Raw genomic sequence first — 12784 nt, 5'->3', positions numbered from 1 at the left:
CAACAACAACCTCAACAACAACAAAACAAACAATCCAGTTAAGAAGTGCACTAAGAATAGGCCAGCGCCGCGGCTCACTAGGCTAATCCTCTGCCTTGCAGCACCGGCACACCGGGTTCTAGTCCCAGTCGGGGCGCTGGATTCTGTCCCAGTTACCCCTCTTCCAGGCCAGCTCTCTGTTGTGGCCAGGGAGTGCAGTGGAGGATGGCCCAAGTGCTTGGGCCCTGCACCCCATGGGAGACCAGGATAAGTACCTGGCTCCTGCCATCAGATCAGCACGGTGCGCCGGCTGCAGCGCACCGGCCGTGGCAGCCATTGGAGGATGAACCAATGGCAAAAGGAAGACCTTTCTCTCTGTCTCTCTCTCTATCTCACTGTCCACTCTGCCTGTCAAAAAAAAAAAAAAAAAATAACAGGTACTTTTCAAAGGATGAAATACAATGGCCAACAAACAAATGAAAAAATGCTCAGGATCACTAGTCCTCAAGGAAATGCAACCTCACCCCAGTAAGAAAGGCTATCATCCAAAAATAAAAAAATAAAAAATGCTGGCAAGGATGTGGGGAAAAATGTACCCTAATACACTGTTGGTGTGAATGTGAACTGTACAACCACTATGGAAGACAGTATGGAGATTCCTCAGAGATCTGAAAAGATCTACCATATGACCCATCCATTGTATTCCTTGGAATTTACACAAAGGAAATGAAATAGCATATGAAAGAGTCAATCTTTAACTCCATGTGTATAGCAGCTCAACACACAATAGCTAAGATATGGAATAGACATAGATGCCCCTCAACTGATGAGTGGATAAATTGTGGTATACGTACATGATGGATACTACACAGTCATAAAAAAGAATGAAATCCTATCTTTCACAATAAATGCATGCAATTGGAGATCGTTGTGTTTAGTGAAATAAACCAGTTCCAAAAAGAAAATATCATGTTTTCCCTGACTTGTGGTAGTTAATATGTACAGTACAAAAACTTAATGTATATGAGCAAAATTGACATTTTGAGACTTGATTACAATTTATAGCCCTTGTCTATACTCCTGAGGAAGAGTGGTTTTTCTACTTACTACTTGTTGAATTCTTTATTTAGTGAAAAGTTAAGCCTGTGATTATAAAATAAATTGAAAGTATGTCATTGTAAAAATTAAAAGAAAAGGGGCTGACATTTTGGTGTAGTAGGTAAAGCCATCACCTGCAATGCAGGCATCCCATATGGATGCAGGTTTGAGACCCGGCTGTCCCACTTCCAATCTAGCTCCCTGCTAATGGTCTGGGAAAAGCCGTGGAAGATTGCCTAAGTGGTTGGCCCTTGCCACCCATGTGGGAGGCCTGGTTGAAAGTCCTGGCTCCTGGCTTCAGCCTGGCCCAGTGTTTACTGTTGCAGCCATTTAGGAAGTAAGTCAGTGGATGGAAGATCTCTCTCTCTCTCTCTCTCTCTCTCTCTCTGTCCTGCTCTGGAACTCTTTCAAATAAATAAATAAATCTTCTTAAAAATTAAAAGAAAAATAAAAAGAGGAGAGAAGGTAGTGTGGGAAGTATCATTATGTTCTTAAAACTGTATATATGGAAACATGAAATGTGTTCCCTTTACAGAAATTTTTGAAAAATTTAAAATTTCATCTTACTTTTCTGTTATTAAAAAAATGAGAAAAATGAGAGATGACATTTTTAATGCCTTTCCAATAGCAAAACACTGCAACTCAGTGTTCTCATTTTCATTAAGAAATTTCACATCTATAATACTTGGAACCAAGCCTTAGTTTCTAGCTCCACTTGCTTACCCATACAGTCTGTTTTTGTACACTCTCAGCCACTCCCAGTTCTGGCTCTCCTTCCCAACTGCTTAGATGTCCTGAATGGCCTTCTAACCTCTCCTGCCTCTTCTCCCTTCAGTCCACACTGTATTTATTATCTGTCTTCCTCCCCTAGAAGCCGAGCTCCAGAGGGCAGACAGTGTTGTGTCCCCAGTGCTGAACACTGCCCTGGTACACAGACTGCTGGGGGAACAACAAAGAATTGTCCTGACTGGATGCTGAAGCTCAAGTTTGATCATCTGGCGCTCCTTGCCACTGCTCCTCACAGGAATATCTCAACCTGTGACCTCAGGGCAGTCACTTGACTTCTCTGAACCTGCCCCCTCTGAAAAATGGGGAGACTTCATATGTGTCTCATAGATACATTTGTGAACTACATCCAGACTAGTTCCTAAAGTTCAGTCACAGGGATCTTAAACAACAGATAGCACAAGATGAATTGCCAAGTAATTATAATATATAACAAATAATCAATGGAAAGTTCTACAAATCAGTGTGAGTTGGACCAGTCCACTCACAAAATGAAAATTTGCTGCAAACTTATATTTCAGGCACTCTGACTCAAACATGCTAGGATGGAAGAGCAAAGACACAGTCCTTACATCAGGGTAACGGACAAAAAAGGCTCAACAGAATAGCACATTCAAATAAGAACAAAAGGTTTTTAAGAAAACGGAAATAAAAAATCAAACAAAAACATGTTTCCAAAGGAAAATTATTTACTTAAATAAATAGTAAAAGGAACAGATCTCAACAAGCATGATAACTACAAGAACATGACAGCTTCCCCACAGAGGTTTTAAAGATTTCCTGGTAGTCTTCCCAGTATGAAAAGCTCTCAAAATTAGATAGCGTTTCTTTTTCAGAGGAGAGGGTTCCTTCCCTACTATGGTTTTGAATTATTTCTTCTGAATTTCTGAATTAGTTGCAAAAAATTAAAGATAAAAATGAAAGCAGAGAAGAAAAAGTGAGATAAAAGGTTCTGAGAAGAGTAGGAAAAGCACTCAGGAATTATATGAGAAAAATGAGGGCCTAACTGGTATAATTCTGAAGTTCCTGCACACTTAGGTATAACTCACCATGTCACGTATTAGAATAAAATAACACAGCCTGGCTAAAAACAAGGCGCCTCACAACAAAGAGAACCAATAATGCAATATGCTGATTTTTAAAATAAGGATGGAGAATAAAGAAAAATCTAACTTAAGTAAGACAGTTAAAAATGAGAGGCACAGACTGTTTTGCTTTTTCCGACACAAGCACCAGTAGAAGAACTTACCAACTTTTTCCCTGATGCTACCGTTCACCTCTACCGTCAAAGCAGATGCTTCATGCCTCCCAGAATAGAGCTTAAAGTCTGGAAAAAAGTAGCTGGAGTCTTCTAGAATCTGGCCAGGACTACTGGGACTGTAACCAACGGGAGAGGGAGCTGCGGGAGAGAAAGGAAAGCGTTATGTTAGTGCCATTGAAGTTCCCCTCCTTCCTGTATGACTCATGAAAGCCCACAAGGCTTTCTCCCACATTTCAGCTCGTAGTGGGAGCTCTGTCTTCTTGATTCACAAAATTCCAAAGTTACTATTCAGAATTATGACAAGTCCAGCCACCCACCAAAATGACCCAGGAGGTCAATATAACAACCTTCAAAACAATGTTCGGCCAAAGCACTAATGCTTTCATGCAGCCCAGGTTCATGGGTATCAGCAGCATCACCCTCCAAAATCAAGTCCTCTGTAGAACTGAATGAGCCACAAAGTTCGGAACAGTCAAGGTGAGGGACAGAAAGGAGGGAGGCAGGAGGCCAAAAAAAAGAAAGCCAAAATGGGAAGAGCAGCAGCCTTTGGAAATACATAAAAGATACAAAGAGGGGAGTTCCTTTCGCCAGACCATGTGTTAGCGAGAGAATGTCCCAGCCCAGGCTACGGCACTCAGCTTTGCTCAAAGGTTTCTGGAGTCTCACGTTGCAGCATGCAGCTGGGGTTATGGGTTCTGGTCCTCAGCCAACCACTGGCCTTTCAGCTCCAGTTTATCTGCTTCATACACAAACTGCACAAACTGGAGTGTGCTTCCTATTCCAATTAAATGTGACACTGAATTCAGCCCTACAGTCAGCAAACATGAGATACTGCTACAATAACACCGATACCGCACATACAACATCCGTGGGAACATTCAGCAGGAAAGTCCAGACCTTCTTCCCTCTCTTCACTGTTTTTTTTTCAGCATGGGCATCAAGTTTTAGGCGTTTTCTGGGAAATTAGTTTAGTCTGGGGAATGAGGCATACTATTTTTTTAAATTAAATTCCTTGCCCCAAAGAGAATTCCATTAGAAGAAAAATATGTTTTCCAACAACTGCTTCAAACAGTGATTTGAAATTTCTTGCCTGGTTTGGAAGCTATGCATTTCTCACAGGGCCAAAGCTAGTAGTAAGTGATGAAGTATACCAGAAGGCCATAAGATGGAAATGTATTCATTGTCTTTCTGAATGTCTCTGGCTCCAAGTCAACATGGAATAGTATTTGCATGTGTGCTCACAAGTACCTTAGGCACATCTGGACTGGAAAGAAAAAAAGATCTGGATGATAGGAATACTTATCTTATAAACAATGCGGCTGTGACTCACCTTAGAGAGAAATATAACCCAAGCAGGGAAAATATCATATTAAGATGGATCTGAAAGTACAGTTGCAAGGCCTAACACAGCATCCATCTTGCTGGCCAGCCCACAAGGACCACCCCAGAAAGAAACACAGTCCCTTTCTGGGCTTCGTCCTCCACTTCTACAAACCTGAAAGGCTCAGTTATAATTGGGTGGGCTATATGCAAAGACAAATCCTGTCCTCACTTCTACTTTCAGGCGGGTGGAAAACTAGAGAGACACAAGCTGCAATCCTGGCTGCACATCAGAATGACCTGGGGAACCTTTAAAACCCCAGAACTAAAGCCTCCATCAGAATTTTTGGGGATAGGGACCAGGCATCAGTATTTTATAAGGCTCTTCAAATTATTCCAATGTGCAGCTAAAGTTGGGAAGCTCTATGTTAGAGGGAAACCAGTGCAAGTAGACAACAAAACAAACAAAAAACCCATAAAATACATTTCTGTACCTTTATATCCACCTCTCCACCACGTCAGAATAAGAAATGGGCTGAGAACCCATGTGCTTCAGTGAAAGAAAACTATTTCTTAAAACAGATCTGGGTCAGGAATAGCATGTGCCAGCATATTAGACATTAGTGTAATGTCATCTTTGGGAGACACCACCTAGTCACATGACTAAGAATTTTATATGGCAACAGAGCAAACTGCTAATAAAATTTGCAGACCCAATTAAGACAAGTTATATTGTCGCTCCCCCTCTTCGTGGAGGAACGACACAGGACCCTGCGCTGTTCTTTCGTCTGCTCGGCCCTCCCCGGGTTTGCTGCTGGTTCTTCCCGGGTTGGCTACTATCCCTTCCACCTCCGTGGAAGGGCAGTTCCCCCTGGCCACATTCCCCACTTCCGCAGGGGAGCGGCACACCGCCGGCCGGTTCTCTCGGGGGCTGCACGGGTTCCCTTAGATGTTCCCCATAGATGTTCCCTGGTGCATGCCGTCTCTCTCCTCCTTTATAGTCCTCCTCCGCCAATCCCAACTCGGCTGCCCACACGCCGAGTACGCTGCTCTCCAATCAGGAGCAAGTCCTACAGTTTATTAGTTGAACTGGAGGCAGCTGTGCGGAAGCTGTTTACTTCTCTCCCAGCGCCATATTGTGGGAGAGCAGATGCATAGAATAAGTCTTAATTCCAGTAACTCAGTCTAGTCCGGTTTGCTCCCCACAGATCCCCCTTTCTTTTTATTTTTGGCGTTGATACGCGCCTGTCTTCGGTGTCCCGCAGCACACACTCTGCTCTACTTGCTAGAGTTGCCACAGGTTCTTACAATCAGGCAAACCGAATCCGGGTCCTCTCTTCGCCATGTTGTGAGGAGGTTTTTAGGCGCTGATGCGTGCCTGTGTTCGGTGCCCCGCAGCGCATGCTCTGGTCGAGCCTGCAGGGGCTTACAAGCTCTATCAGGCAAACCGAATCCAAGCCTTCTCATTGCCTTTTTGTGGGGAGGCCTTACTGATGTTAATTCGTGCCTGTCTTCGGTGACCTGCGGCGCATAAGCTGCTAGCCGCCCAGGTGCTCATCGTGCTCATCGCCTCACTTAATCAGGCAGACCGAATCCAAGCTCTCACATTGCAGTGTTGTAGGGAGGCCTTTCTATTTCTCTATTTCTCTATCTCCGGGCATTCCTATTTCTCCCATTTTACTTCTATCTTCCAGCATTCCTATTTTTCTCACTTTACTTCTAAACTTCTGTTTCTCTTATCCCTGCGGCTTTCCGGCACCTCGCCCCGTCGGCGGGTTCCCGGCTCTGCGCCGCTTCAGCGCCTCTCTCATCTGCGCAGCTTCCCGGCTTTGCGCGGCTCGGCTTCGCGCGCTCCGCAGTCTCCACGCTTAACCCTTTCGCGTCTGAACCACGGCCTACGCCAGCCCCGTTCCCTATCTATTCACGCCCCGTGCTCTCTCTGCACGCGGCGGCTTCCGCGAGTAACACAGCGAAGCTTACGTGTCCGCCACTAGCATTCAATCTAAGTTCCCCGGGCTAGCCTGGCGAATTCAACCCAGCGTACGTCTCCGCCCCATGATTTGGCTTCCCGTCCTTTGCTCCCCGGGCTAATCAGACGGATCCCAATCTGGCTCACGTTTCAGCTTCTGGTTTCAACTTTTCGCCCCCTATTCCCGGGCTAACTTGAGAACCCCAAAGTGGCTTCCGTTTCCGCCTCGGCCTGCCCCCCGTGGCTTCAATTTCCCTAACATTTTTCTCTACCCGGTATGTTTCCCCAAGCTTTCCTCCAACGATATTCCTCCCTCATTTCTCCTGGCCTCTCCCCACAGTCCGCGTCCGAGTCTGTTTGTTCTAGCTTTCACTTTCGCTTTCGCCCTTAGAGATTTCTTCCAGCTTCCCCCCATAGTCCGTATCCGAATCTATGCCTAGGCTTTCAATAGCTTCTTCCGGCACCCTTTTCGTCCGGCTTTTCCCTAGGCTGTTTGCTAGTCTCTCTCTCCGGTATTTTCCCACTTCTTCCCGGTCTTTCCCTCCTAGGTTTCCTATCCGTCCTAGGTTTCCTATCCGAGTCACGGCACCATTATGTCGCTCCCCCTCTTCGTGGAGGAGCGACACTAAACCCTGCCTAGGCTTCATATCCGAGTCACGGCACCATTATGTCGCTCCCCCTCTTCGTGGAGGAACGACACAGGACCCTGCGCTGTTCTTTCGTCTGCTCGGCCCTCCCCGGGTTTGCTGCTGGTTCTTCCCGGGTTGGCTACTATCCCTTCCACCTCCGTGGAAGGGCAGTTCCCCCTGGCCACATTCCCCACTTCCGCAGGGGAGCGGCACACCGCTGGCCGGTTCTCTCGGGGGCTGCACGGGTTCCCTTAGATGTTCCCCATAGATGTTCCCTGGTGCATGCCGTCTCTCTCCTCCTTTATAGTCCTCCTCCGCCAATCCCAACTCGGCTGCCCACACGCCGAGTACGCTGCTCTCCAATCAGGAGCAAGTCCTACAGTTTATTAGTTGAACTGGAGGCAGCTGTGCGGAAGCTGTTTACTTCTCTCCCAGCGCCATATTGTGGGAGAGCAGATGCATAGAATAAGTCTTAATTCCAGTAACTCAGTCTAGTCCGGTTTGCTCCCCACATTATATATTTTTTTGTATGTAAATATATGCATATAAACGAGTATAGGCATGTGTGTATGTACACATGCATATAAAAGAGAGTATAGGACTATCTGTGTGTGTATGTGTCTGTGCATGCACAAGCATGCACCTTCAATACAGAATATATGGACCTTGGCACCAAATCATTCACCATATGAATTCCTCTTCCACATCTGACTTTATGGTCTACCAGGTGAAAATATGTTCAAGAGCTGTAGGCTACAGAATGTTTCATAGAGAGCTGAGCTTGAAGGGGCCTGTGCAGAGAATACCAAGTACATGCCATCCTTCACCAATGTGTCCTTAATGTTATCAAAGAACTGATGTACTTCACAGAAAATCACACCCCCACCCAGAAGGAAGGACAGGAGGAGGCCCAACTACGTGACAATGATCACTTAAGACTTCTTTTCTTGCACACATGTCGCAGCCCACACAATCACTGAGTTGTATTCTCACTGCTGCCTACATTTCTGGGTGCTAAAGAAAGGTAGGCAAGCTGAGCACATGATGACAATGAACCCACAGACAGAGGGCTAGGTATAATCCACTCGGCCAAAACCAAGGGATAGTCAGGTGAGTTATCTCACCAGTGACACAGCCTAAAAGAATCACTTCAACTTCTGGCTTTCTCACTTGTAAGACAAAGAAAAGGGGCCAGCATTGTGCAGTGGGTTAAGCAGCCACTTGTAACACCAGCATCCCATATAAGAGTGACAGTTTGAGTTCTGGCTGTCAAACATATGATCCAGCTTCCTGCTAATGTATCTGGGAAGGTGGTGGACGATGGCCCTTACCACCCATGTGGGAGACCAGGATGGAGTTCTTGGTTCTTGGCTTCAGCCTGTCCCAGCACTGACTGTTGCAGCCATTTGGGGAGTGAATCAGAGAATGGAAAATCTCTCTCTCTCTCCCTCTCTCTCTCAATCTGTCACTCTGCCTTTCAAATAAATAAATCTTTTTTTTTTTAAAAAAATAATAAGACAAGGAAAAGTGACAGTAATGTCTGTCACAGGGTCTGTACCAATTTCTGGGCCATACAGTAAAAAATTCTATGGGAAGTCCCATCCTTATCCCACAAATATCAAATACTTCCCTGCCTATTTTAATTCACTGCCATCCCTGGGAACTCCCATAGGTAGCATAAATTGAGACTATTTTCTTTGTTTTTTAAAGATGCATGTATTCATTTGGAAGGCAGGGTTATAGAAGTAGAGAGAGAGAGACATAGAGAGAGAGAGAAGTGTTCCTTCTGCTGGTTCACTCCCCAAGTGGCCACAACAGCCAGAGCTGGGCCAATCTGAAGCCAGGAGCCAGGAGCTTCTACCAGATCTCCCACATGGGTTCAGGGGCCCAAAAGCTTGGGCTATCCTTTACTGCTTTCCTAGGCCATAGCACAGAGCTGGATCGGAAGTAGAGCAGCCAGGACACAAACCATCATCCATGTGGGATGCCAGCACTGCAGGTGGCGGCTCTACCCACTATGCCTCAGCATCGTCCCCTGCGGCTATTTTCTTAGCAAAATACACAACACATGATCTAACCAACAGGGTCAAGGATGTCTAAAATGAGAGATTGGAAGTAGACATATGGCATGAGTGGGAACGCTGTTTTCTCTGTGAGCAGTTTATACCCAGGGTGAGTTGTGAGAAACCACAGAAGGCTCCCAGGTAGCACTACCAGCCAGACAGCCCCTGCAAGGCCTGGTTCAGGCCCAGAGGTTGACAGCAGTGCCAGTGTAGAGGAGTCAAGGGTCTCTCAAGGATTTGGCAGGCTCAACAGTGTGTAATATGTGTACTGCAGTTGCCTGTAGGGGCTTTGTAAAGACTATTTCTTTGTAAGGCCCTCCTGGCTAAAAAGGTAACTTAACAGTTACTTGCTATTTTTTCCTAGCCCTGTTTAAAGATTGCCATTCACACAGCCTTAGTGTCATGGGGAAGTGGTGACAGCGCTACAAAACAGGCAGAGGTGAGTGTAAAAGAACTGGCTCTATGCAGAGCAGCAGATGTAGCTTCAAGGGCTGCTGTCTTGAAGGAAAGGAAGAGATGTGTCTTTGCTGCACTCCATAGAGTGACATTTTGAAACTAGTTTGATGGTTCAACATTTCTCCCTCATATTGACCATGACCAATTTCACCAGAAGGGTTCCTTTTCCTTCCCAAATTCTGCATGTCATTTGTCAAGATGAAGAATATGTTGCTTCTTTCCCTCTGAGTGTGATTGCTTTTAGCTTGCTTCTGAAGCACGCACTGAAAACTTCCTTCCCTATGATTATGAATTTATGGTGTTCCTTTCTTTGTAATTGTCCAGAGGTCTTTAGGTAACAAGACCCTGAACAAGACTTTTTTCTCTTACTCAATAGTAGCAATAACAAAGGTTCTCACTGCTCAAGGAAAGATGGATTAAGGAAAAATGAAGTGAGTTGTCTGAAAGAGGCAAAAGGTACAAGGGATCCCGATGAGTTGCCTCTCTGTTTCACCTCACACTCTAACCAGTTAATCTTCAAAGACAAAACTCTGAATCTGTCAACAGGTCAACATAGGAAGCTCAGAATTTTTCCTTAGATTTAAACTCTACAGGACCCCAGGCATCACCCATGCACAGCCAGCAGGACCTGGGAGGATCCCACGGACATCACAGTTCTAGGGCCACAGTTGTTGTTGCCACAGGTGTCAGAATCCCTTAAGCTTACTTGGTGGAACAAGAGGAACAAACCTCTGTGTCTCACAGCACCAGGAGCATGGGGACCACCATCACAAACCTTAGTCATAGGACACTCAACTTTCTGGAGCCTGAAGACATTCACTTGGAATCCCATGACTACTTCAAAATCATACCTCCATGGACTGTTGCAGACCAGATAACTGTGGCACTCAATGACACTATGGACAATGATTACAGCTGAAGAAATCACTCAGAGATTACCCTTCTGGGTTCACTTAGAAACAAAGCCAAAGCAACTACCCAACTGACACCCTACATTCCAGCTAAACACAAGAGTCTTTTTCAACGAAAGTTACTCCATAAAGAAGGAATTGTTACAACAGAAGAACAGACATCGATGTAGAGACACAGGAAACACAAAAAAAGAAAAGAAATATGACAACTTCAAAAGAATACACTAGTTCTCCAGAAACAGATCCTTGTTACAAGAAAATCTATGAAATACCTGAATTAAGCATAATGATCCTAAGGAAACTCAACGAGATACAAGAAAACACAGAAATTCAAAGAAAGGAGGGAAACAATACATGATGTGAATGAAAAATTCCATGAAGAGATAGAAATCATTAAAAAAGACTCAATCTGTTTTTTTGTAGCTGAAAATCCAGTCAATAAAGTAAAAAAAAAAAAAATACAATTTAGAGCTTCAACAACAGAAATACTCCAATTGAAAGAAAAGAATTTCTGATGATAAGGACAAGATTTTTGAAGTAAACCTGCCTGACAAAAAATGGACAAGAATCAAAAAAATCCAGAAGACATCTAGGATACTGTTAAGTGAATACATATTCATATTACAGGGATACCTGAAGGAGAAGAGAAGGAAAAAGTCTTTGAGAACCTATTTAAGAAAACAATAGCTGAAACATCCCAAGTTTGAAAGATATATGGACATCCAGATATAGGAAGCTCAAAGGATCCCAATCAGATTCAAGAAAAAGACATTCTCTAAGACATAATATAGTCAAACTGTCAAAAGTAAAGGACAAGGAGAGAATCCTAAAGACAGTGAGGAAAAAACATTGTTACATATAAAAGAAAGTCCATTATACTAGCATCAGGCTAATCAGCAGAAGTCCTATAGGCCAGAAGAGAATGGCATGATGGACTCAAGGTTTGAAAAGGAAAAAAAAAAAAAAAAAAAAAAAAAACAACACAAAACTTCCTATCCTTTAGAAGTGAAAGAAAATTAAAGTATTACAGAGAAACAAAAGTTAAGATAATGCATCATCACCAAACTAGCCCTACAAGAAATCCTGAAGGAAATCCTATATGAGAAATTAAAGGATCAAAACAATCACCATGAAAACATACACAATAAAAAATTTACAAAGAAAGCTAATACACCAAACAGAAAGGGACACAAATCAAAACTTGCTATGATCTAGGACTACCAAAACACAAAGATAATTGGGGGGAAGAAAGAAACAGAGCATATAAACCAATCAGTAAGCAATTAATAAAATCACAGGCATTGGTTCTTATCTATCAATAGTAGCCTTCATTGTAAATGGATTCAATTCCATAGTAAGAAGACACAGGTTGACCAAGTGGACAAATCTATATCCTAAGAGAAACTCACTTCACAGGTGGGATATACACAGATTGCAAGTGAAATGTTGAAAAAAGATGTACCATGCAAATGGAAACCAAAAATGAGCTGGAGTAATCATATTCATATTAGATGAAACTAACCTTATAACAAACCTATAAAAACAAAGAAGAAAATTATATATTGATAAGAAGATCAACTCAGCAAGAGAATATAGCAATTTTAAATGTATATGGACCCAACACAAGATGACCCAGATATATAGAGCAAATATTATTAGACCTAAAGTGAGAGATAGACTCTAATACAGTAACAGCAGGGGCCTTCAAACCACACACAGATGATCCAGATAGAAAACCAACAAAGATAGATCACAGTTGAACTATATTGATGGCAGATGGACCCAACATTTACAGAACATTTCATCCAATAACTACAAAGTACACATTTTGGTCACCAGCACATGGAACATTTTCTAGGTTAAACCATGTATCAGGCTACAGATAAAATCTTGGTAAATTTTTAAAAACTGAAATCATAACAAGTATCTTCTCAGACTACAAAAGGATAAAGCTAAAAATCAACAACAAGAACAATAGAACACTTAATAAATACAAGAAAAATGAACAACATGCTCCTGAATGACCAATGGATCACTGAAGAAAGTAAAAAAGAAATTAAAAATTTCCTGAAACAAATGAAAATGAAAACACAACACCAAAATCTGTAGAATAAAGTGAAAGCAGTAATAATATAAAGTTTATGTCAATAAAAATAAAGTTATGTCATTAAAAATACAGAAAGATTTCAAACAAACATATAAGGACACTTCTAAAGGACCAAGAAAAGCAAAAATAAACCAAAACTGAAATTAGTAGGAGACAAGAAACAATAAAAATCAGCAGAAAAAAAGTAAAATTGAAACTAAAAATA

At 43.1% G+C, this 12784-nt stretch overlaps 1 protein-coding gene across 30 annotated transcripts in view; it reads right to left on the bottom strand.

The window, feature by feature from the left end:
• The window catches only part of AMOTL1 (angiomotin like 1), a 185867-nt gene that overhangs the window by 80743 nt on the left and 92340 nt on the right, over window positions 1–12784 (bottom strand). For all 30 annotated transcript variants that reach the window (XM_051820643.2, XM_070076937.1, XM_051820632.2 and 27 more), the window contains one exon: window positions 3113–3262. In XM_051820643.2, the coding sequence (XP_051676603.1) occupies window positions 3113–3262 (150 nt within the window). The remainder of the gene's footprint in view (window positions 1–3112; window positions 3263–12784) is intronic.

Source organism: Oryctolagus cuniculus, chromosome 1 (assembly GCF_964237555.1).
Source record: "Oryctolagus cuniculus chromosome 1, mOryCun1.1, whole genome shotgun sequence".
In the NCBI taxonomy this organism is placed as follows: domain Eukaryota; kingdom Metazoa; phylum Chordata; class Mammalia; order Lagomorpha; family Leporidae; genus Oryctolagus; species Oryctolagus cuniculus.
The sequence above is the reverse complement of the archived record's forward strand: the minus strand, read 5'-3'. Positions and strand labels throughout refer to the sequence as shown.